The 21,191-nt window shown below is 38.8% G+C and overlaps 1 protein-coding gene across 1 annotated transcript in view; it reads right to left on the reverse strand.

Moving 5' to 3' along the window:
* Cage1 (cancer antigen 1) overlaps positions 1–21,191 on the reverse strand; it is a 58,804-nt gene that overhangs the window by 33,318 nt on the left and 4,295 nt on the right. The window contains exons 2-6 of the mRNA XM_013016624.1: positions 20,594–20,851; positions 18,736–18,823; positions 13,738–14,264; positions 10,264–11,307; positions 654–794 (exon numbers count right to left, since the gene is read on the reverse strand). Coding sequence (XP_012872078.1) covers positions 654–794; positions 10,264–11,307; positions 13,738–14,264; positions 18,736–18,823; positions 20,594–20,851 — 2,058 coding nt within the window. The remainder of the gene's footprint in view (positions 1–653; positions 795–10,263; positions 11,308–13,737; positions 14,265–18,735; positions 18,824–20,593; positions 20,852–21,191) is intronic.

Consider the following 21,191-nt stretch of genomic DNA (forward strand, 5'->3'; position numbering starts at 1 on the left):
TGCTGTGGCTCAAGTGGTAGAGTGCTAGCCTTGAGCTGAAGAGCTGAGGGACAGCGCCCAGGCCTAGAGTTCAGGCCCCACGACTGGACCAAAAAAAAAAAAAAAAGACAAAATATAGCTGGGGGCTGGGGGCTCACGCCTGTAATCCTAGCTACTCAGGAGGCTGAGATCTGAGGATCAAGGTTCAAAGCCAGCCTGGGCAAGAAAATCCGTGAGACTCTTATCTCCAATAAACCACTAGAAAACAGGAAGTGGTGCTGTAGCTCAAGTGGTAGAGCACTTGCCTTGAGCTGAAAAGCACAGGGACAGTGCCCAAGCCCAGAGTTCAAACCCTACAACTGACAAAAAAAAAAATAAAGACAAAATATAAAATGGCTAAAAGTATAGCTCAAGTGGTAGAACACTTGTCTAGCATGTGCAATGTTCTGGGTTCAGTCTCTAGTAGGACAAAATGTGTATGTGGGAATTAGTTGTTGAAGGAAAACTGTAAGAAGCAGCAGCAGGAAAAAGGAAAGATGGATTGGTTGATTTAGAAATCTGCATTTTTGTCTTCCACTTCTTTACTTCTAGGGTATAATTCTGACGACCTTTATAGCCTCTTTAGGTTTAGTACAGCACTCTTCCACCTAACGAATCAGATATTTTAAAATCACCTGACATGTAAGAAGTCTTGCCACTAGGGTCAGAAGACTGTGAATTTTGGAGGTCTGCATCTGCAGGTTCTCCCTCGCACTTGAGGAGTTCATGCTTTCTTCTTTACAATTCAGGCACAAATTGGAAGACATCTTTGTATCCTACAGGTACAAGATAAAGAACCTGAATTACCTCTTATGTAAAGTCCTAAGTGAACTAACACTTAAAAACTCTCAGCAGTGGCTCTCCACCTTTTTGGGGGGAGGAAAATTTTATATGCTTAAAAATTACTGACCACCCCAAAAACCTTTTATTCATATAAGTGAGAGCTACCAATGTTTTCCACCAAACATTTCATTACTGTAATTCTGCTTTTTTTTATATTTTTGGCAACATTAATAAGATAATACATTTTCTCTGAAAGAACAGTGAATAAGACAAAGAAATTCACAAAGGTTGATAAAAGATATTTGCTGTATTTATAAACAAAACAAAGTAACAATGCTATGTATATGCCATCAACACAAAAACAGAGTTCCTGAAGAACAACTCAAAAAGCTAAGAATCAAATTACTATATTATCTAGCAACACCCCTACTAGGCATATATCCAAAGGAACATTTGTCACCATACAAGAGGTTGATACACACTTGTGTTCTTTACAACACTATTCACAATAGCCATGCTATAGAAAAAACCCATATGCTGTATGCCCAGTGACTGTGATACATGTGGTACATATACACGATGGAGTATTCTTCAGTCATAAATAATAAAATTTTGTCATTTAAAGGGAAATGGATCCAAGGGAAACTTTAGATGATGATGTTAAGCAAGCTAGGTTCAGAAAAACAAAGGTCATATTTTCTCTCATATGTGAATGCTAGTCTTTTCCCTTACCACTCCCTAGCCCCCACTGCAGTTGGTCATGGGGCTTGAACTCAGATCACTGTCCCAGAGTTCCTGCACTCAAGGCTAGTGCCCTACCACCTTGAGGCATAGCTCTGCTTCCAGTTTTCTGGTGGTTAATTGGAGATAATAATCTCATTGCTTTTCCTGCCTGGGCTGGCTTGGAACTGTGATCCTCACATCTCAGCCTCCTGAATAGCTAGGATTATGGGCATGAGCCACCAGTGCCTGGTATGAATGTTACTCTTAACAGATAAATACATACATAAACACAGTGGAATGTATATGCTACGTATTTAACAGGTTTGTAATTGTGACACTTTTTGAGGGTATGGGAGGAAGGAAAGAAAAAAATGCCAGAATTTAAATAATACTAAAATACATTGTGTCTAGAAATGAAAATAGGAAAATGAAGTCACTGAAATAGGGATTGTGGGGATTGGGAAAGGGAAAAATTAATGAGGGGTCAGTCTGAAAGAAGTACTGTAAATGCATGTGTTAAGTATTATGGTAAAACCAATAAAAACAATAGTAAATACTAAAAAAAAAAAGAATGATGGGATTTTTTTGTTGTTGTTGTTGATTGTGGGGCTTGAACTCAGGGCTTGGGCGCTATCCCTCAGCTCTTCAGCTCAAGGCAAGCACTGTACCACTTGAGCCACAGCGCCACTTCCAGTTTTTTTTTTTTTTTTTTTGGCTTGGGCGCTATCCCTCAGCTCTTCAGCTCAAGGCAAGCACTGTACCACTTGAGCCACAGCGCCACTTCCAGTTTTTTTTTTTTTTTTTTGGTCCGGTTGTGGGGCCTGAACTCGGCCTGAGCACTGTCCCTCAGCCCTTCAACTCAAGGCTAGTGCTCTACCACTTGAGCCACAGCGCCACTTCCAGCTTTTTTCTTTTTGCTTATGTGGTGCTGAGGAATTGAACCCAGGGCCTCAGGCATGCAAGACAAGCGCTCTACCACTGAGCCACATTCCCAGCCCCGCCACTTCTGGTTTTTTTCATGGACTTTCCTGCCTGGGCTGGCTTTGAACCGTGATCCTCAGACCTCAGCCTCCTGAGTAGCTATGATTACAGGAGTGAGCCACCGGCGCCCCACTTGAATGATGGGAATGTAAAACAGGTTGTTTCTAGAGTGTAGTCACTAGTGAGAGCAGGGGAAGCAAACTGAGGGTGAAAAAGGGTGAATATTTTACGTGCATGTGTGAAAATGGAACAACAGCGCTTGTTGAGATTGGTTTGGGAAGGAGGAAGAAGAGTAAGGGAGAATGACAGGGGTCTCATCAAGGTATATTGTATGAATATATGGACATGTAAAAATGAAACTTCCTTGTATAAATAATGCTAATTAAAAATGTGGGAAAGGTCTGGAAAGGTGGCTCAGTGGTAGAGTGCTTGCCTTGCATGCATGAGGCCCTGGGTTTGATTTCTCAGAACCACATAAGCAGAAAAAGCCAGAAGTGGCACTGTGGCTCAAGTGGTAGAGCACTAGCCTTGAGCTGAAGAGCTGAGGGACCAGCGCCCAGGCCCCAGAGTTTAGGCCCCACAACTGAAAAAAAAAAAAAAAAAGCAGGGCTGAATAGAATGCTGACCCAGCAAACAAGCCAAGTTAGCATAAGGCCCTTGGTTCAAGCACTGGTATGGCCAAAGAGAGAGTGAGAGAGAGAGAGAAAAGGGGGCCAGGGAGAAAGAGCAAGCATGCATTGGGAAAATATACCTGATAATAAAGTGGGATTGAGAGAGCTTCTCTGAACTTTGTGTGGGAAATTAATTTTTTTGAAAATTCTTTAAAAAATTTTGTTTTTGGTCAGTTGTGGGGTGAACTCTGGGCCTGGGCACTGTTACTCAGCTCTTCAGCTCAAGGCTAGTGCTCTACCACTTGAGCCACAGTGCCACTTCTGGTTTTCTGAGCAGTTTATTGGGGATAAAAGTCTCACGGGCTTTTATGCCAAGGGTTGGCTTTAAACTGCAACCCTCAGATCTCAGCCTCCTGAGTAGCTAGGATTACAGGCATGAGCCACAGAGAATTGTGATGTCTAAGATTTAGCATCTATAATCACTAAAGGCTCTATAATTAAAAAAAATCTTAAGGTTTGGAGGTACAACCATGTAAGACTACAAGTTTAAACCTCAATGCCACAAAGAAAAAACACTCAAATAATTTTAGTATAATGAATTGTGATTTGCATTTTTTGTTTCTATGGGAGTTTTTACACCAAAATACTTGCTTTTGGTTTACTAAAATTAAGCAATGAGTTATTTTGAAATTTTACTTTTAGTCCTGGGAGAAGATGGTTCAAAGTCACTTGTTTGTTTTGTTCTTGTTTTTGTTTTTGCCAGTCCTGGAACTTGAATTTAGGGCCCGGGCACTGTTCCTGAGTTTCTTTGGGCTCAAGGCTAGCATTCTACCACTTGAACCACAGCACTACTTCCAGCTTTTTCTATTTATGTGGTACTAAGGAATCGAACCCAGGGCTTCATGCATGCGAGGCAAGCACTCTACCACTAAGCCACCTTCCCAGCCCTCAAAGTCACTTGTGCTCATAATATTGGATGCTACTTTCCCTTATCTTGCATGAAAAGGATCCAGGGACACTTAAATAACTTGTTTCACAGGAGGAAAACCTTCTAGTTGCTTAGGTTTCTTAAACATTTATAACACTGACTCTTATGCTTTAGTTTTTCCTTGAAAGTCAAACACTGCAGCGGGCATTTAAAAACTAGTGAACACCCCTTTGCCAGTGCCCATTAAAATGACACATGCATGGTAATGTAGTTTTGAAATTTCTGAGAAAAAAAAAGTATCCAGTATGTGCATGGTACACTTGTTGTTACACCAGCCAAGAGTTGACCTGAAAACCTGACACACATAGCGCCTCTCCAGGGTTGTAATTGTCCCTCGTGTGCTATAAGAACATCTCTTGTGAATGTGAATGTCGATTCACAGATTTCAGAGAGCAGAGTGTTTGTGCAGTGTGTGCACATGTTCCATGTGACAGCACAGGTAGAAGGGCATGGGAGACTGATGGTGGCCATAGCCCACAGGTAATGTGGTTTTCCCAGTTATCACTCTTCTGCTTTTCAAGTTCCAAATTATGCTTCATGTGATTCATAAACTTCACTTTTTTTTCCAGAGCTTTCCAACTTCTTTAAAGGTTGTGGAAGTCTTCTGTTCTGGCCGTCCATCTTCCTCTTCATGGCCACAGTAGAAGTCAACAAATAACAGGGTCAGATTTCCTTTCTTGGGATTGAAGTCTTGTTTGACTTACTAGGTTTGAAAAGTCCACTTTTGTCCGTCTATGTTCCCTATCAAGAGTTAAATATTGCCTTGAAACGGCCGTTGTCTTTTGAAAAAGCTGTTGGAAAAAGTTCTCCACTCGGACATGGCCAAGTGAAGCACAAATATGCTTTGAGGGTAGATTTTGCTGAGGATTCACCTTGTAAAAAAATCCTGGAAGAGTCAAAGGTGAAGAACCACTGTCGAGTTCAGGCCTTGGGGGATTCATGCTGCTTTCTTCACATATGGGATGTTGTTACTTTGCTACACAGGACTTTCATTCACAAAATCTACTCAAAGTACTGCCATGAACTTGAAAATGTAACCAAAGAAAACATAATCCTGAGGACCTAATATGTATGGCTGTGGTGAATTATTTTAATCATCAAAATTAGACAAAGGCTTCATAATAATAGGCCTGTCAATCTTGATTCCAATCCCAATGCTGTTTCTGAAATAGGAAACATATCATGTAGGCTGTGTTCTGCAAGCAGTATCTTTTCTAAGGTGATCAGACTTTTTCTCCTTGAACATGAACAATTAGTCGATCCATTTCCCTTTTAAAAAAATTCCTGAAGGGTGTGGTCACAACTCACAACTCACTGGGGGCTAGCTGACTGTCTTCTTGGAAGGACACCTGGGAGGTATTTGTGCACTGTCACTGGCGACTAGAGAGAGCCCAGTAATCCTGCGATTCAGAAAACTCCTGCTCATTTCTCATCAGGGGATCAAAAGTCTGGGGAAGACTTTTTCATGAGTCCTTCTTAGGATCTTCTTCCAGCAGAGAGAACCAGCCTTTTTCACTAGCCTTTTCTCCCAAGAGGAAAATTTTGGTCACAGAAATTTTCATAAGGAGATAGCTGCTATCTACCTCAGAGATCTAATGAAATTGGAGTCTAGGAATAGGAGAAATTTTCCTCCTCTTTTTTCTTCTTTGTCATGGGGCCTGGGTGCTGTCCCTGAGCTCTTCTGCTAGTGTCCTACAACTTTTAGGTACAGTGCCTGTTTTGGAGATAAAGAGTCTCACTATCTTTCCTTCCTGAGCTGGCTTTGAACCATGATCCTCAGATCTTAGCCTCCTGAGTAGCTAAGATTACAGGCATGAGGTACCAGTGCCAGGCAATTTTTTATTTCAAGCTAAGGAACCCTTGCTGAATACCAGTGGCTCACACCTATAATTTAGCTACTGAGAATCTCAGTTTCAAGAAAGCCAGGGCAGACAAATAAAATACATAAGCAGTAAAAAGGCAGGTGCTGGTACTCACTCCTGTAATTCTAGCTACTCGGGAGGCTGAGATCTGGGGATTACAGTTCAAAGCCAGCTTGGGCAGGAAAGTCTAAGACTCTAAGCTCTACTAAACTACAAAAAAAAGCCAGAAGTGGAGCTGGCTTAAGTGGTAGAGCACAAGCTTTGAGCACAAAAGCTCAGCAACAGTGCCCAGACCCAGAGTTCCATTCCCAGCCAAAAAAAAAAAAAAAAAATAAGAACAAAATAAGTTACCACAGAAGCAAGTAAGTATAAATAGGACTGTAAAACAAAATATAGCAATCTATTAAAAAAAAAAAAAAAAGAGCTGGAAGTGGAGGTGTGGTTTAAGTGGTAGAGTGTCAGCTGTGAGTGAAAAAAACAAGCACAAGGTCCTGAGTTCAAGTCCTAGTATTAGCCAAAAAAGGAGCCCTTTTTGTTTTTGTGAAGTTGGTCTGTCTGTTTTTTTTTTTTTTGTCAGTCATGGGGCCTGAACTCTGGGTGCCATCCCTGAGCTCTTCAGCGCAAGGTTAGCGTTCTACCACTTGAGACATGGTGCCACTTCTGGCTTTTTCTGCTTATGTGGTGCTGAGGAATCGAACCCAGGGCCTCATGCATGCAAGGCAAGCATTCTTTCCGCTGAGCCACCTTCCCAGCCCAAGTTGGTCTGTCTTGAGTCTATATTTTAGAGAAAAGTGGGTACATGGATCCAGGCTTCTCAAATGCACACTAAAACTTTTAAGAAGCTATTTTAAGGCAAGTGAAGTTCAGAAATTCAATGGCATCCCTGTGCTGCCAGCAACTTATGGATCCTAAGGCACTCCATAACCCACTCAGAGACCCTGAGCCTTCCTCAAGCCCTGGGCACTGCCAGCAATGGCTATCAGTGTTTGTGAGTTAGGAATTATAACTCCGAATGCTTTGGAATGGATGGTTGGCTATCAATCTATTATGTATCAATATAACATTTTAATTAAAAGGTGCCTATGTGTATGTATGTGTGTGTATTGTGTGTGCATGTGCTGACCATGGAACTTAGGGGCCTTGTACATGCTAGGCAAGTGCTCTGCTCCTGAGCTAAACCTCTAGCTCATTTTGTAAAATATGGTTAAACTATGAGAGCTAAGTGCTCATATTTGCTTCTCAACTTCTATGAGGGCAGTTAGGTTGCCACATGTCACATAGCTTCTAAAGAAGCGAGCTGTACACTTGGGAAACCAGCCTCCCAAATAGTTGGAATGACAGATACGTGCCACCATGCCTAAGTGGCAATAATGCAATTCTATCTTGTTTTTCTTTTCTTTCTTTCTTTTTTTTTGCTGGTTCTGGGACTTGAACTCAGAGTGTAGGCACTATCCCTGAGCTTTTGTGTGCTAGGCTAGCATTCTTCCACTCAAGTCACAGCTCCATTTCTAGCTTTTGGTGGTCAATTGGAGATAAGAGTCTAGGGAACTTTCCTGCCTGGGCTGGCTTTGAACTGTAATCCTAGGTCTCAGCATCCTGGTTATCTAGGATTATAGGCATGAGCCATTGACACCTGGCAATAATGTATTCCTATGAAAGTATTTTTTTAAACAGACTCAAGATGGAGATGTAAGCACCAGTAGTTGGGGGGAAGGGCTAACAGAGTAAATAAGGATGGTTTATTTGGACATATGAAAATAGAACAATGAAACCTGTTGTAATTTTTGTTTTGAGGAGGAGTTTATAAGGGAGAGTGATGAAAGGGGTAAGTTGAGGGGATACACTGCATATACATGTGGAAATTTCACAGTGAAACTCACTTGTATAACTAATGTATGCTAACAAAAAATACTTTTGACCCCACAGATGGTCTCAGACTATAATTTGAGGAAGTGAACATAGAATAAGTAGAAAGCAAAACTCTTTAGTCAAGATTTAAAAAGGAACTTGATTTGAAGAAAAAAAACTACATACTATATTAAACCTCTAATTCATTCAGAAGTTACTGGTTGAAAATTTATCCTGAGTGAGTTAGGAGAACATCTTTGGTGAGGTCAACTGTTCTCAAAGTGTGATCCCTAGAAGAGGCGCTGTGGCTTAAGTGGTAGAGCGCTTGCCTTGAACTGAGGAGCTCAGGGACAGTACCCAGGACCAGAGTTCAAGCTCTACGACTGACAAAAAAAGTCTCACGGACTTTTCCTGCCTGGGCTGGCTGTGAACCACTATCCTCAAAGTGTGATCCCTGATGAATCAGAAACATCAGTAAGACCTGGGATCTTACAAGAATTATATGATCTTGAGCCTCACCCAAGACCAACTGATTCAAAAATTCTGGGATGGGGCCCAGCAGTTTATGTGTTAACATGTTCTCTAGGCCATATTGCTACAAGTCCAAATGAGAGAAGCACGGGTTTAAATAGTCCTTAAGAGATTATCCTTAGCAGACCTTAATTTTTTTTTTTGAGGTAGGGATTCACTACATACCTCAAGTTGGCCTTGAACTCAAAATCCTCCTGCCTCAGTCTTTGAAGTGTTAAGAGTATAGGTGCGAACCACCATTCTAGGCTGATCTTAGAATTTTTAAAACATGAAATATTGTTCCATTCTTTCCAAAGAATCATTAAAATTGTAATTATATACTTGGAAACTATTCACACTTATTACAGATCATGTGGGTCCACTAAGGACATCTTCTAGGCAATTTGACAGCTTAAATTATAACAAATGTAGGGGAAAAAAAACCTTCTAGCTCAAATTAGCTTTTTTCCTAAGTAGTCAGAGTTAATAATATTTTCCTATACTTGGTTAAGATTCATATACTTTAAGGCAGACTACTGCCTGCTTGTGGAAATTATCCCTTTCTACAGGTGCTTTCAAGTTCTTGGCTGTAAAGAAAAAATCACTTTAAGCATAGAATTTAAAAAACAGAGCCAGGCACCTGTGGCTCACACCTGTAATCCTAGCAATACAGGAAGCTGGGATCTGCAAATCACAGTTTAAAATCAGCGCAAGCAGAAGAGTCCATGAGATTCCATTTCCAATTAAGCAGCAAAATGCAGTCAAGTTGTAGAATACTAGCTATAAGTAAGAAAGTTGAGTGAGAATGGCCCTTAGTTCAAACCCAAGTACCAACACAAAACAAACAACAAAAACCTGCTGCCTCTGTAAACATACTAATATGAGGAACTAATGTAGTTTTTTAAAATACTTTATCATTTTATAAAACTTTTATAACACAGGTTTGCTTTGCCTTACAAACCAAATGTACAATTGCATCACTAAGTTTATTGCTAAATACGATTGTCAGTCTCACTTAGAAAATCCTTCCTCACAGAGAACTTCGTTGAGCCAGGTACTTGGGGTTCATGCATATAAGCCTAGCTGCTCAGTAGGCTAAGATCTGTGGATCATGGTTCAAAGCGAACCTGAGCAGGTAAGTCCTTGAAATTCTTCTCTCCAATTGGTCACAAAAAGCCAAAAGTGGAGCTGTGGCTCAAGAGCACTAGCCTGAAGCACAAAAGCTCAGGAGTAGTGCCCAGGCTCATAGTTGAAGACCCAGGACAAGAAAGAGATGCGGGGGGGGGGGTAGGGGGTAGGGGGTAAGAAGAGAGAGGTCTCAGAGGATTGGGGAAAATTCCCAGGTTGCCACTTCAACAAAAATAATCACAAGAAACCAAGAATTATTCATCATTAAGGTGAATACCCATGAACCAAAAGAAATTTATCCAAATTAGTGGAGAAATTTTCTATTAGTTTCTCTTTTTGTTAGTAATTCTTTCTACAAATACTGTATTAAGTATAGCATGTGTTGAATTGTTTATCACCAGACTACTAGAAACTTTTGGAATTCTATTAGAGATTAAGAATCTGGGGGCTAGGAATGTGGTTTAGTGATAGAGTGCTTGCCTAGCATGCATGAAGCCCTGGATTTGATTCCTCATAACACATAAACAAAAAAAAAAAGCCAGAAGTGACGCTGTGGCTCAAGTGGTAGAGTGCTAGCCTTGAGCACAGAGAGGCTCAAGGACAGTGTCCAGTTCCTGAGTTCAAGCCCCAGAACCAACAACAACAAAAAAAGAATCTGCATGAAGAACTGAAGATATGGCTCAAGTGGTAAAGCACCAGCCATGAGTGTGAAAAGTTGAATGAGAGCTGAGTTAAAGGCCCAGTATCTGTACAAAACTACTACAGGAGGAAAAAAAGCAAGCAAGCAAGCAAAAGAAATCTGCATCAGTACCTTAATAATACCTGGTTCCATGACATCCTCTAATTGGCCCATTAACTGAGACATCTCAAATTTAGGGACACGATTTTGCTCCCCACACCTTCTAATCTGTTGCTGAAGTTCTGCATTTTCATTTTTCATCTCGTCAATATGCTGCTGAAGTTTTGCACTCTTAGCCTTTTCATGTTCACATGTGAATAGCAAATTTTTAACTTGCATGATCAACTTCTCAACTCTTAATTTCAATTTCCGTTTTTCTCTCAGGCTTTCTTTTTCCTGTTTCTGGAACTCCGCTTGTAAAGTCAAGAGCTCTTGTTCTCGGGTCTCTTTTTCCCTTTCTAACAATTCCAAAGCAGAAGTAGTGGCCATCTCCAATTCTCCTTTAAGTTGTTGCAGGCTTTTGATCTCCTCTTCTTTCTTGTACAAGGTTTTGTCCATTTCTATACACTGATCTACAGAGAGGTTTTTCTCTTGCATTTCAGCAAGGAATCTTTCCTGTAAATGAAGATAATTAGCCTTCAGCTTTTTAAACTGGAGTTGTAAAGTTTCCTTCTCTTTCTTGGTCTCTTGAAGATGTTTTTGTGTGTCATTGAAAATCTCTTGCAAATTTTGCAATTTCTTGTTAGTATCGCTCTTTTCTAGCATTACGTTGTATTTGTCTTCAATTAATTCCTCAATATTCTCCTTTAGTTTGCTTATGATATCAACAAATGTCTGCTGTTTGGTGATCTTCATCTGTAATTCTTTCACCTGCTTCTCTAAGTGCTCATTCCTATACTGGAGGTCTTGGATCTGCACAAGCTGCTTTCTGTTAGTATATTTTAATTTTTGTAAGACTTCATTTAAAGCCAAGTCCTCTTCCAGAGGCCATAAATTTTCAATGTCTTGCCCCACGGCAGGTGTCATGCAGTGTTTTTGAGATGCTACACCACTCCTGGGGTTGCCTACTGGAGACCAAGACATGGCAATCCCTATGCTTTTCACACCTGCTGATGTCACTTCTTCCTGGTGATTGACATCCCTGGAATTCTGTATTTCTTTTGAAGAAACTTCAGTCTGTAAATTATAGTGAATAAAATAAATGTGAAAGAGTAGAGAGGGTTGGGAGCTCAGGAGTCAGACAGAGCTGAACCCTAGTTTGGTTTTCTCAGCTACTAAATAATAATATCACCTACTTTCACTAATAATAACTACTTAACAAAGCATAGTAGCTGAAAATATGTACAGATCCCAACAGCACAACAGAATAACCAGTAGGTATATGATAAATATGTAACATTCACAAAAGATGAAGTATCATTTGATATTCTCCATTTTCTATGATACTAACGTTCACGATGCTTTCTTTGATTTCAAATCAATGAAAACAAATAAATGTATCAATTGCCCCTATTGACTACAATGGCTTTTCTGATAAAATACTTTTAAAATTTCTTCGCTGAGACCATTAAATCACTATGCTACAACTCTATGAACATTAACAGACAGGCAAGCCTCATGGTTGACTTTGTGCCCACCATACAGGGTTTTTGGTGGGGAGAGGGTTAACAAATGATATTAAATTATGACATGAAACCTTGAAATAAATATGACATTAAGCACCCAGTAAGAGATATCATAAGAGTAAAAGTAGATTAATTTAGATAGCCAGCTTTTACATTTTTAATGATTTTTTAATTGCTCTGGGATAAAAGCAATCTTATTGAGGCCTCCTAGACTCCAAGATGACTGACCTATGGCACCTCTACATCCTTATCAACTATAATCTTCTTGTTTCCTGAAACCCTGTTGTTGTTTTTTTCAAATACTGGGCTTCTTTCAAGTCCTAGTCGGTACCATGATTCCAAAAGACGCAGAGGGTTTGCAGATGCTATTCCTCATGCACAAATCACTCACCCATTCTGAATTACTTATACCGTAAAACTCAGCTTAATGATAACTTCTTTTGGGAAGTCTCCCCAGACTCTCTGACCAGGCAAGTATCCTGAGTGTAGATAATCAGCTGACTTTTATAAAGCTCTTACCATTATTGCATGTGTACATGTACTATGTGATTACTTGTCTCTCTCCTCTACTAGAATGTTATTTTCATAAAGAACCATATATTTTCTTGTTTTCTTTTTAACCCATACATAATCAATACTTAGCAAGGGACCTGGCACATAAGAGATGCCAAAATATTTATTGCTATTGATTGACTGAAAAAATGACTAAATGCAACAGAAAGAAGAAGGTACAATCTTAAAAAATTGAGTAGAGATTTTACTGTTTCCTTGAGAAATCAAGATTGGGTAAATGAACTCTTTCACATTCTGCCATCTACTTCAAAAGAATAACTAAAAACCTCTGCTTATATCTAAACATGAAACATAATAGCTATACCTTTTCTTATTATTCACATATTGAAAATGTAAAGAAAACTTGAATTATATGTACTTGTCCATTCCAATTCTTAGAGCTTTTTCTTGATTTAGGGAGTACAGAACTTAACTTATATTGTTGATATCTTCAGTGCTTTTTGAATTCTACACGTAAGCCCATAATCAATAAACCATGCTGAGTGCTGGTGGCTCACGCCTGTAATCCTAGCTACTCAGGAAGCTGAGATCTGAAGATGACAGTTTGAAGCCATCCCAAGCAGAAAAATCCATGAGACTCATCTCCAAAAAACTACTTAGACAAAGCCTAAAGTGGCACTGTGGCTCAAATGTTAGAGCACTAGCCTTGAGCAGAAAGAGGTTCAGGGACAACACCCAGGCCCTGAGTTCAAGCCCCAGAACCAGCAAAAAATAAAAATAAACCAAAAGATAAATGAATTTTTTCACTTCAGAAAAAATTTTGATTTTTTAATTTATCCACACAAAATAGTAAGATCTCAAGCTCATCAAATAGCTTAATCAACATCTTCCTCACATAATCCTCTTCTTATTTTCCCCTCATTACATATGATCTTAGTTCCTGAAAGCTTAACAAATATAATAGCTTTAACAAATATAAAAACATTATATTCAACACACCATGTATATGCTAGGACATATAAAAAGATGACTAAAGAGTTCTGATCTGCATAGAACCAACCATTGGTAGAGCTCCTGCCCAAATATGGACTTGAATTAGAAAAAAAAATATTTGAACTTACTAATCTCTCAGAATTCATTTTCATTAAGGAGATACAAATTAAATTCATTTTTTGTGCCATTCTTGGGGCTTGAACTCAGGGCCTAGACTCTGTCCTTAAGCTTTTTTGCTCAAAGCTAGCTCTACTATTTGAGTCATAGCTCCACTTTTGGTTTTTCGGTTGTTAATTGGAGATGAGTCTCACAAACTTTTTTGCTTGGTCTTGCTTCTATCTTCCATCCTTAGATCTTAGCCTCCTGAACAGCTAGGATTACAAGTGTGAGCCACCATCACATGGCTAAATATATGTTTTTAAGACATCTTTTCCCTTTAATATTCCAAGGCTTTACTCATTATTGATAATCTTACCTCCTCTGCTTTATAATTAACTCTCAGATCAAGCAGTTTAAAGCTATTCTTATTATAAAATGAATTTTCAACATTTCTGGGGACACTTCCTTTATCTAAAGAGTCGTGAAGCTGACTAGTGTTGACAGCAGATTCCTTGGCAGTACATTCAGCCTTTAAATTTTCTGTGAACTGTGGTGTCTCTTTATTGTAGTAGGTTATAGATGGATTTCCAGGAGACTGGTTGATACAATTATGAGCAGGTTGGTCCTTATTTGTTGACAGGCAAGTTTCCATTGGATTTTCTTCCTCGAGTGAATCTTGCTTTGTATTGGTCTCTTTTGCATAATGATACCCATGGTTTCCCAATTCTGAGTTCTCTGTATAAGAAAGGCTTTCCATAATATTCTGAAATGTTGTGGTGTCATCATAAAATTCTTCTATCCAGTGAAATTTACAAATGGGTTCAAATTGTGGTGAGGAAGAAATGCTGGAGTTAACTGGCTCCATTTGTACATTCTGTGTGTCATTTCCAATGCTGATATCTCCTTAGAAACAGAAAGGAGGAAATAAGGATAAGGTTGACCATAAATCTATGTGGCAACTTATATTTAAGAAATAAACTATGAAAGTCTTATAAGAATTACATATTATTTTAACCTTATTCATTATATAGAATTTAGCATGGCTTGTGCTAGCAAATGAAACAAAGCAACTCTTTTTATATGGAAGGAAGAAGTCTCCAAAGGATTGCCACATAAAAGTATGTAGTAGTATATGCCTGTAATCTAAGCTATTTAGGAGGCAGAGACAGGAGAACCAAACTTTGAGGCCAGACTATGCAAAGCTGGCTGGATCTTATCTCAAAAAACAAAATACAAGGACTGGGTACAGGGCTCAAGTAGTAGACTGCTTTTCTAACATGCTCTAGGCCCTGGGTTCAATCTCCAAATACTACTGAGGGTAGGGGTTAGTGGTTGAAAGCACATTATGTATTATCCTGTTCAAATACAATAAATTCTAAGAGAGCTTCAAAGTTGTTTTTGCTGTAATTTTGAAATATTTTAAATTTAAAATATCTCAAAAGATTATAAAATTATAGGATATAATACTAAACACAAACCTGTTTAATTTTTTTTCTTTTTGTGCACTAGGGCTTGAACTCAGGGCCTGAGTTCTTTTTTTTTTTTTTTTTGTCGGTCATGGGGCTTAAACTCTGGGCTTGGGTGCTGTCCCTCAGCTCTTCAGTTCAAGGCGAGCACTGTACCACTTGAGCTAGAGCGCCACTTCCGGTTTTCTGGTGGTTTATTGGAGATAGGAGTCTCACGGTCTTTCCTGCCCGGGCTGGCTTTGAACCGTGATCCTCAGATCTCAGCCTCCTGAGTAGCTAGGATTACAGGCGTGAGCCACCAGCGCCCGGCAGGGCCTGAGTTCTTACTCAGATTTTTCCCTCACAGCTGGCACTCTACCACTTGCACCTCACCTCCAGTTCCAAACTTGCTTATCTTACTTAAAAAAAAATCCATTGAGGAAAATGTTAACATCTCTATTTTTACAAATCAGGAAGCTGAGATAAAGCAGATATTAAGTCACTTGCTAAGGACTCATATCTGCTAAGCAGTACAGGTGATATTCTAGAATATTATTTCTAAATGCAATGCTGTACCATTTCTCAATATGGCAAAGAATCCAGGTTATCTAACACATGCTTAAAACATCAGAAGAAATTAAGACAAAATGAAACAAAATGTTATAAAATGGCCCACTTTTCTAATTTTCATCTTCTGCCTCTTTAAACATAACTACTGTATGCATTCTTCCTATTTATATTTTTCAACTTTTACTAGACATTTATGTTCCCCAAATACTATACATCAGGTTTCTAAACTATTTTTTTGTCAGTCCTGGGGCTTGATCTCTGTGCTTGCATGCTGTCCCTGTGCTCTTCAGCTCAAGGGGAGTGCTCTACCACTTGAACCACTTCTGGTTTTCTGGTTGTTAACTGGAGATAAGAGTTTCATGGACTTTCCTGCCTGAGCTGGCTTTGAACTGTGATCCTCAGATCTCAGCCTCCTGAGTGGCTAGGATTACAGGTGTAAGCCATTGGCACCCAGCTCTTTTTTTTTAAGCCTTTCATTAAGTAGTTGTACAAAGAGGTTTTAATTAAATGTCAGTTTATGAGTACAATTCATCTTGATCAATGTCACCCCTTTCATCATTTTCCTCTCTCTCCCAACCCTACCCATCACCTCCATTTTCCTTTTTCACATACATACATTGAATATTATAACTACATTTGCTCGCCTTTTCTCTCTTCATTTGTCTAACCCTCATCTCAACCTACTTGCTCATTTTTGATTCAATAATGTCTCAGTAATTTTTTCATAGCATCTTAGAACAACAACAGCAAAACACCTAAGAGTTCCATTTCATTGGGTAAGTCCAAACAAGTTAGTATTTGTCCTGTCATTAGCTCTTTGAGAATATACATGTCATATCAGGACTGTTAGCACACTCCTGTAATACCGGGACTTGTGAGGTTGAGGCAGGAGGATCACAAAAATTCAAGGGTAATTTGGACTAGACAGTGAGATCCTGTCTTAACCATAGCAACTACAAATGAGTACCATGTATTGTCTCAATCTTGGAATCAGATAAAACAACAGCACAATACTTCTTTATTCTACACTGATTTTTACTTTTTTTTTAATCACAGCAACTTCCAAAAACCTACCTTTGCAAATAAAGGCATCATAGAAAGGGTTATAGTATAAATTATTGAAATAGTGAGCTGCTTTGAGCTATTAGTTTATGGAGTTTGTCAGATATCTGGTCTTTGAGATGTTCTCAAGTTTCAAATTATCCTTGTAGCACCCTAGGCAAACTACAAATACATAGATGATATTTTGTAAATTTTTACATAAATAGCATCATTATGCCTATATGTAAACAGTTTTACCCAGCATGTGTAAGACTCTGGGTTCAACTCCCAGCACTACAAACAAAACAAAACAAATGAAAAAGTCTTATATTTCACTTAAAATTTTGCTTTTGAGACCTAGCTATGTATATACAGGTAGATCTAGTTCATTGTATTGAGAGATTACACATTATTCCTCTTTTATTTAATATTCCTCTTTTATTGACTATTTAATATTTTTCTGATTTTAGTATTAGAAATAGCACTCTAGCAAACATTCTTACACACATTACCTTATACACTGGATATGAAGGCTCCAGGTATGTAATCTAGAAATGGAATTTCTAAATTACAGAAAAATACTTACCTTAAACTTCACTAGATATTGTAAAACTGTTCTCCAAATTGGTTGTGTTAATTTATATTCTACTAATAGCGTAAGAATTTTTATGTTTTACATCTTCCAAGCATGTCAAATTGATATCTACCAAATGATATTTTAGGGGTGGAGTATACCTCTCTCAAGTGGTATACTCTCTCTCACCTAGCATGTGCAAGGCCCTGGGTTTAATCTCCAGTACAACAAAGTAAATGCTACTTTGTCTTTTCTTTGTTCCCTTCCTTCCTTTTCTCTCTCCCTCCCTCCTCCCATCCCATTTATGCCAGTACTGGGACTTGAATTTAGGGCCTGGGTACTGTCCTTTGGAGTTTTTGGTCAAAGCTGGCCCTCTACCACTTGAGCCAACCTCAACTTCTGTTTCCTTGTCGCGTGTGCATGTGTGTGTGTGTGTGTGTGTGTGTGTGTGTGTGTGTGTGCGCGTGTGTGTGCCATCCTGGGTCTTGAGCTCAGGAGCTGGGTACTCTTTCACTTGAGCTATAGACCACTTCCTGTGTTTTGGTAGTTTATTTCCTGCTCCGGTGGCTTGAACTACAATCCTCAAATCTCAGTAGCTAGAATTACAGGTGTGAGCCACCAGTATTTAGCTTATTGTCATGTTTTTTATGTTCATTTTTTTGTATATATAAAGTTCTTGCTTTTCTATAATTATAGAAAATTCAAAAGTTTATAGATTAAAGCACTAATCCCCAATACCTTAGAATGTGACTATATTGTAAGACAAAGTCATAAAAAAGTAATTAGTACAAATGCAGTCAAAACAGTAGATCCAAATCCAGAATGACTGGTGCAGAGAAGTCTGGGTTTGAGATACAGCAAGAAGGTGGCCATCTACAAGTCAATGATGTACTTCAGGAGAATGTAACCTTCTAGGCATATTGATCTTGCGTTCACAGCCTCTCTATTTCTTTTCCTTTACAAACCTTATTTTTCTTATACTGTACATACTGAAGTCTCTGATGTCAATAGGCATTTTTGAGTCTTTTTAATATTATTTTAAAAATACTAGAAAATAAAGGCATTTCGATACAACATTTGGGTTTTCTTTAATGAACATGATCAATGTGTCTTATTATTGTATGATGAATTCCTAAATAGCTTTCATTTCATATCCATCTTTTAAGATACTTGCACAATATATAATCCAAGTGTTGTGACTGACTTGACTCACAGCTCACTCAGATAAAGCTATACTGCCTTGGGCAAATTATTGGGCCTCAATATCCTCATATGTAAAAGTAAAAAACTATCCTTATTAAAAATTTAAAAACCCATGCCATAGGATTTTTTTGTATTAAATGTAATATATATGTGTATATACAATTATATAATATGTAATGTTTATATTATATATAGTATTATATGATAATATAATATAATGTATATAATATTTCTGTCATATATATGTGCCTGATGGCTGCTCTTATTATCAGGGATGCACAAATAAATACATGTGTTTTGCATATTACTCAGAAAGGGATACTGACAACTGGACACCAGTAGCTCATGCCTATAATCCTAGCTACTCAAAGGCTTGAGATCTGAGGATTGTGGTTCAAAGCCAGTCAGGAAAGTCTGTGAGACTCTTATCTCCAATTAACCACAAGAAAACTGGACTTGGTCATGGCTCAAAATGGAAGAGTGCTAGCCTTGAACAAGTTCAAGCCCCATGACCAACAACAGGAAAAAAAGAGATACTCACCACTAAGCAAGTTGTCTTGTATGCTATAAACGTCTTCAGAAAGTGTGGGTATAGACTCATTTTCCATTTTTATATTCTTTGTTTCATTCTGTATTAATAATTTAAAGAGCATTAATATCTGTATTTCAAACAAACATGAACTTCTAAAGGAACATGTATTAGGCAATTTTTATTAGAATTTTTTTACAGGTAGAATGTGCTTCTAGTATCTTCCCCACTGTGTGTTTAGTCCCTATTACTAACACCTATGATTCTAGGAAAGTCATTAAGTAATCCTCTGTTTTAATATTTTAATTTTCTCTAGGTAAGATCATGACTCTGTAGACATAGGGGTGAATGAGAGTACAGATACCTCTAACTTATTATATTGTGTATGCGTGCGTGTGGGGAGGGGTGGGGAGGAGGGAGTGTCCTGGAGCTTGAACTCAGACCTTGGGTTCTGTCCTGAGCTTTTTGCCTCAAGGCCAGGGCTCTACCACTTGAGCCACGGCTCCACTTCCAGCTTTTTGGAAATTCCATTTCCAGCTTTTTGCAGAAATTTCCTTTCTTGCCTAGGCTGGTTTTAAACTGTGATCCTCAGATCTCAGCTTCCTGTGTAAAAAATATACTAGTAGAATATTTAAGTTACATTTCCACTGTTCATCTATAAAATAAATATTCATTTACTCATAAAAAATTATGTTATTTCCAATGTGAAATTATTATGGACCATTTTTTTAAAGTACTTGAGTATTCTCTAGAGATAGAATTTTTTGTTATTGTTGTTGTTGGCTGTGGGGTTTGAATTCCGGGCCTGGATGCTCCTGAGCATCCTTTGTGCTCAAGTCTAGAATTCTATCACTTGAGCCACAGCTTCACCTTCAGCTTATGAGTGGTTAATTGGAGGTAAGAGTCTCATGGAGACTTTTCTGCCTGGGCTGGCTTCAAACCACAATCCTCAGATCTCAGCCTCCTGAGTAGCTAGGATTACAGGCTTGAGCCACGGGCCCCCAGCCGGTAGTTTATTAATTCCTATCATAAACAATCCTTTTAGAACGAATTCATAGGCTAGACCATATGAAATTTCTGATATTTCCGTCTTAACTGTGAAAGATGCACTAACATATGCACAATTGAATACATTTTTATTTATTCCCTTATACTTTTTTTTTTTCTTGTCAGTCGTGGGGCTTGAACTCTGGGCCTGGTCACTATCCCTCAGCTCTTCAGCTCAAGGCAAGCTCTCTATCACTTGAGCCACAGAGCCACTTTCGATTTTCTGAGTGGTTTACTGGTTTACCCAGGCTGGCTTTGAACTGCGACCCTCAGATCTCAGCCTCCTGAGTAGCTAGGATTGCAGGCATGAGCCACCAACGCCCGGCTTCCCTTACTCTTTTGATGGGAACTATCAAACATTTACAGTAACACTCATGATCTTGAGACATTACAGTCTCTGATTTCATGAAGATACAGGCTGGTAGTCATTTCCATTCAGGATGATGCCACTGTCATTGTACATGCCAGTCAAATCATTTGCATACTACCACAGTGATGGAAGCCTTTGACCAGGAATCAAGTCCTTTGGGCTCTCCTTTCGCTTGGGACTGAGTCTAGACTGTGAAATTTGTGAAGGACCATAGGCTATATTCTTGGAATTTCAGGAGCAAGCTAAGAAAGATAAATTTTAACACTCTATTTTCAAAATTCTATCTTTCTTTATATGTTATTGGGATTAGGAAAACCTGGCCCTGAATTCATCCAATATATGTTCATTGGAGATCCTTTTACTATCCCTCATTCTTTTGGGGAAATGTTTGTAGGGGAGATGTGAGAAGTAATGAATGAACCTGAACTCCTAGAACTTGGTAACAAAGCTCACCTTAGGCAAGTCCAGGGTGACAGGGCTAGCTTCCATACAGAAGAGAGAATCTGAGTGAGATAAGTCTTGAGAAAGACCACTGACATTCACGGCATCTGATTCTGACATGCTTTCTAATTTTTCATGAGAAGCATCCACTTCAGAATGTATAGGATACGCAGGGGAGGACAAAAGCCTTTTCTTCTTTTTGCGGTGCCAGGGACGATGACCAAAATGTCTGAGAGTTCTTATTCCTAATTGCTGAATGATAGAAGGTTTCTTAAAACAAACAAATTTTAGTTTTAGTATGTGCACATAAAAAGGTTCCCCTTTACTCTCTTTCACTTTAGGAAGCAACGTTTATTGCTCTAAATTTTAAATCTCATTTGTTGGCTTAGTATGATAGTAGATACTGATCTGGACAATACTAAGTTATAAGTATGGCTACTATACAGTAATAATAATAAAAGGCTTGGGAACTACAAAAAAATGGACCACTCTGTCAATTAAGGAATAGTTACAGGGGCTGGGAAGGTGGCTCAGTGGTAGAGTGCTTGCCTTGCATGCATGAGGCCCTGGGTTCAATTCCTCAGCACCACATAAGCAAAAAGAAAAAAGC

The sequence above is a fragment of the Dipodomys ordii genome, unplaced genomic scaffold (assembly GCF_000151885.1).
Source record: "Dipodomys ordii isolate 6190 unplaced genomic scaffold, Dord_2.0 Scaffold32, whole genome shotgun sequence".
Taxonomy (NCBI): Eukaryota; Metazoa; Chordata; class Mammalia; order Rodentia; family Heteromyidae; genus Dipodomys; species Dipodomys ordii.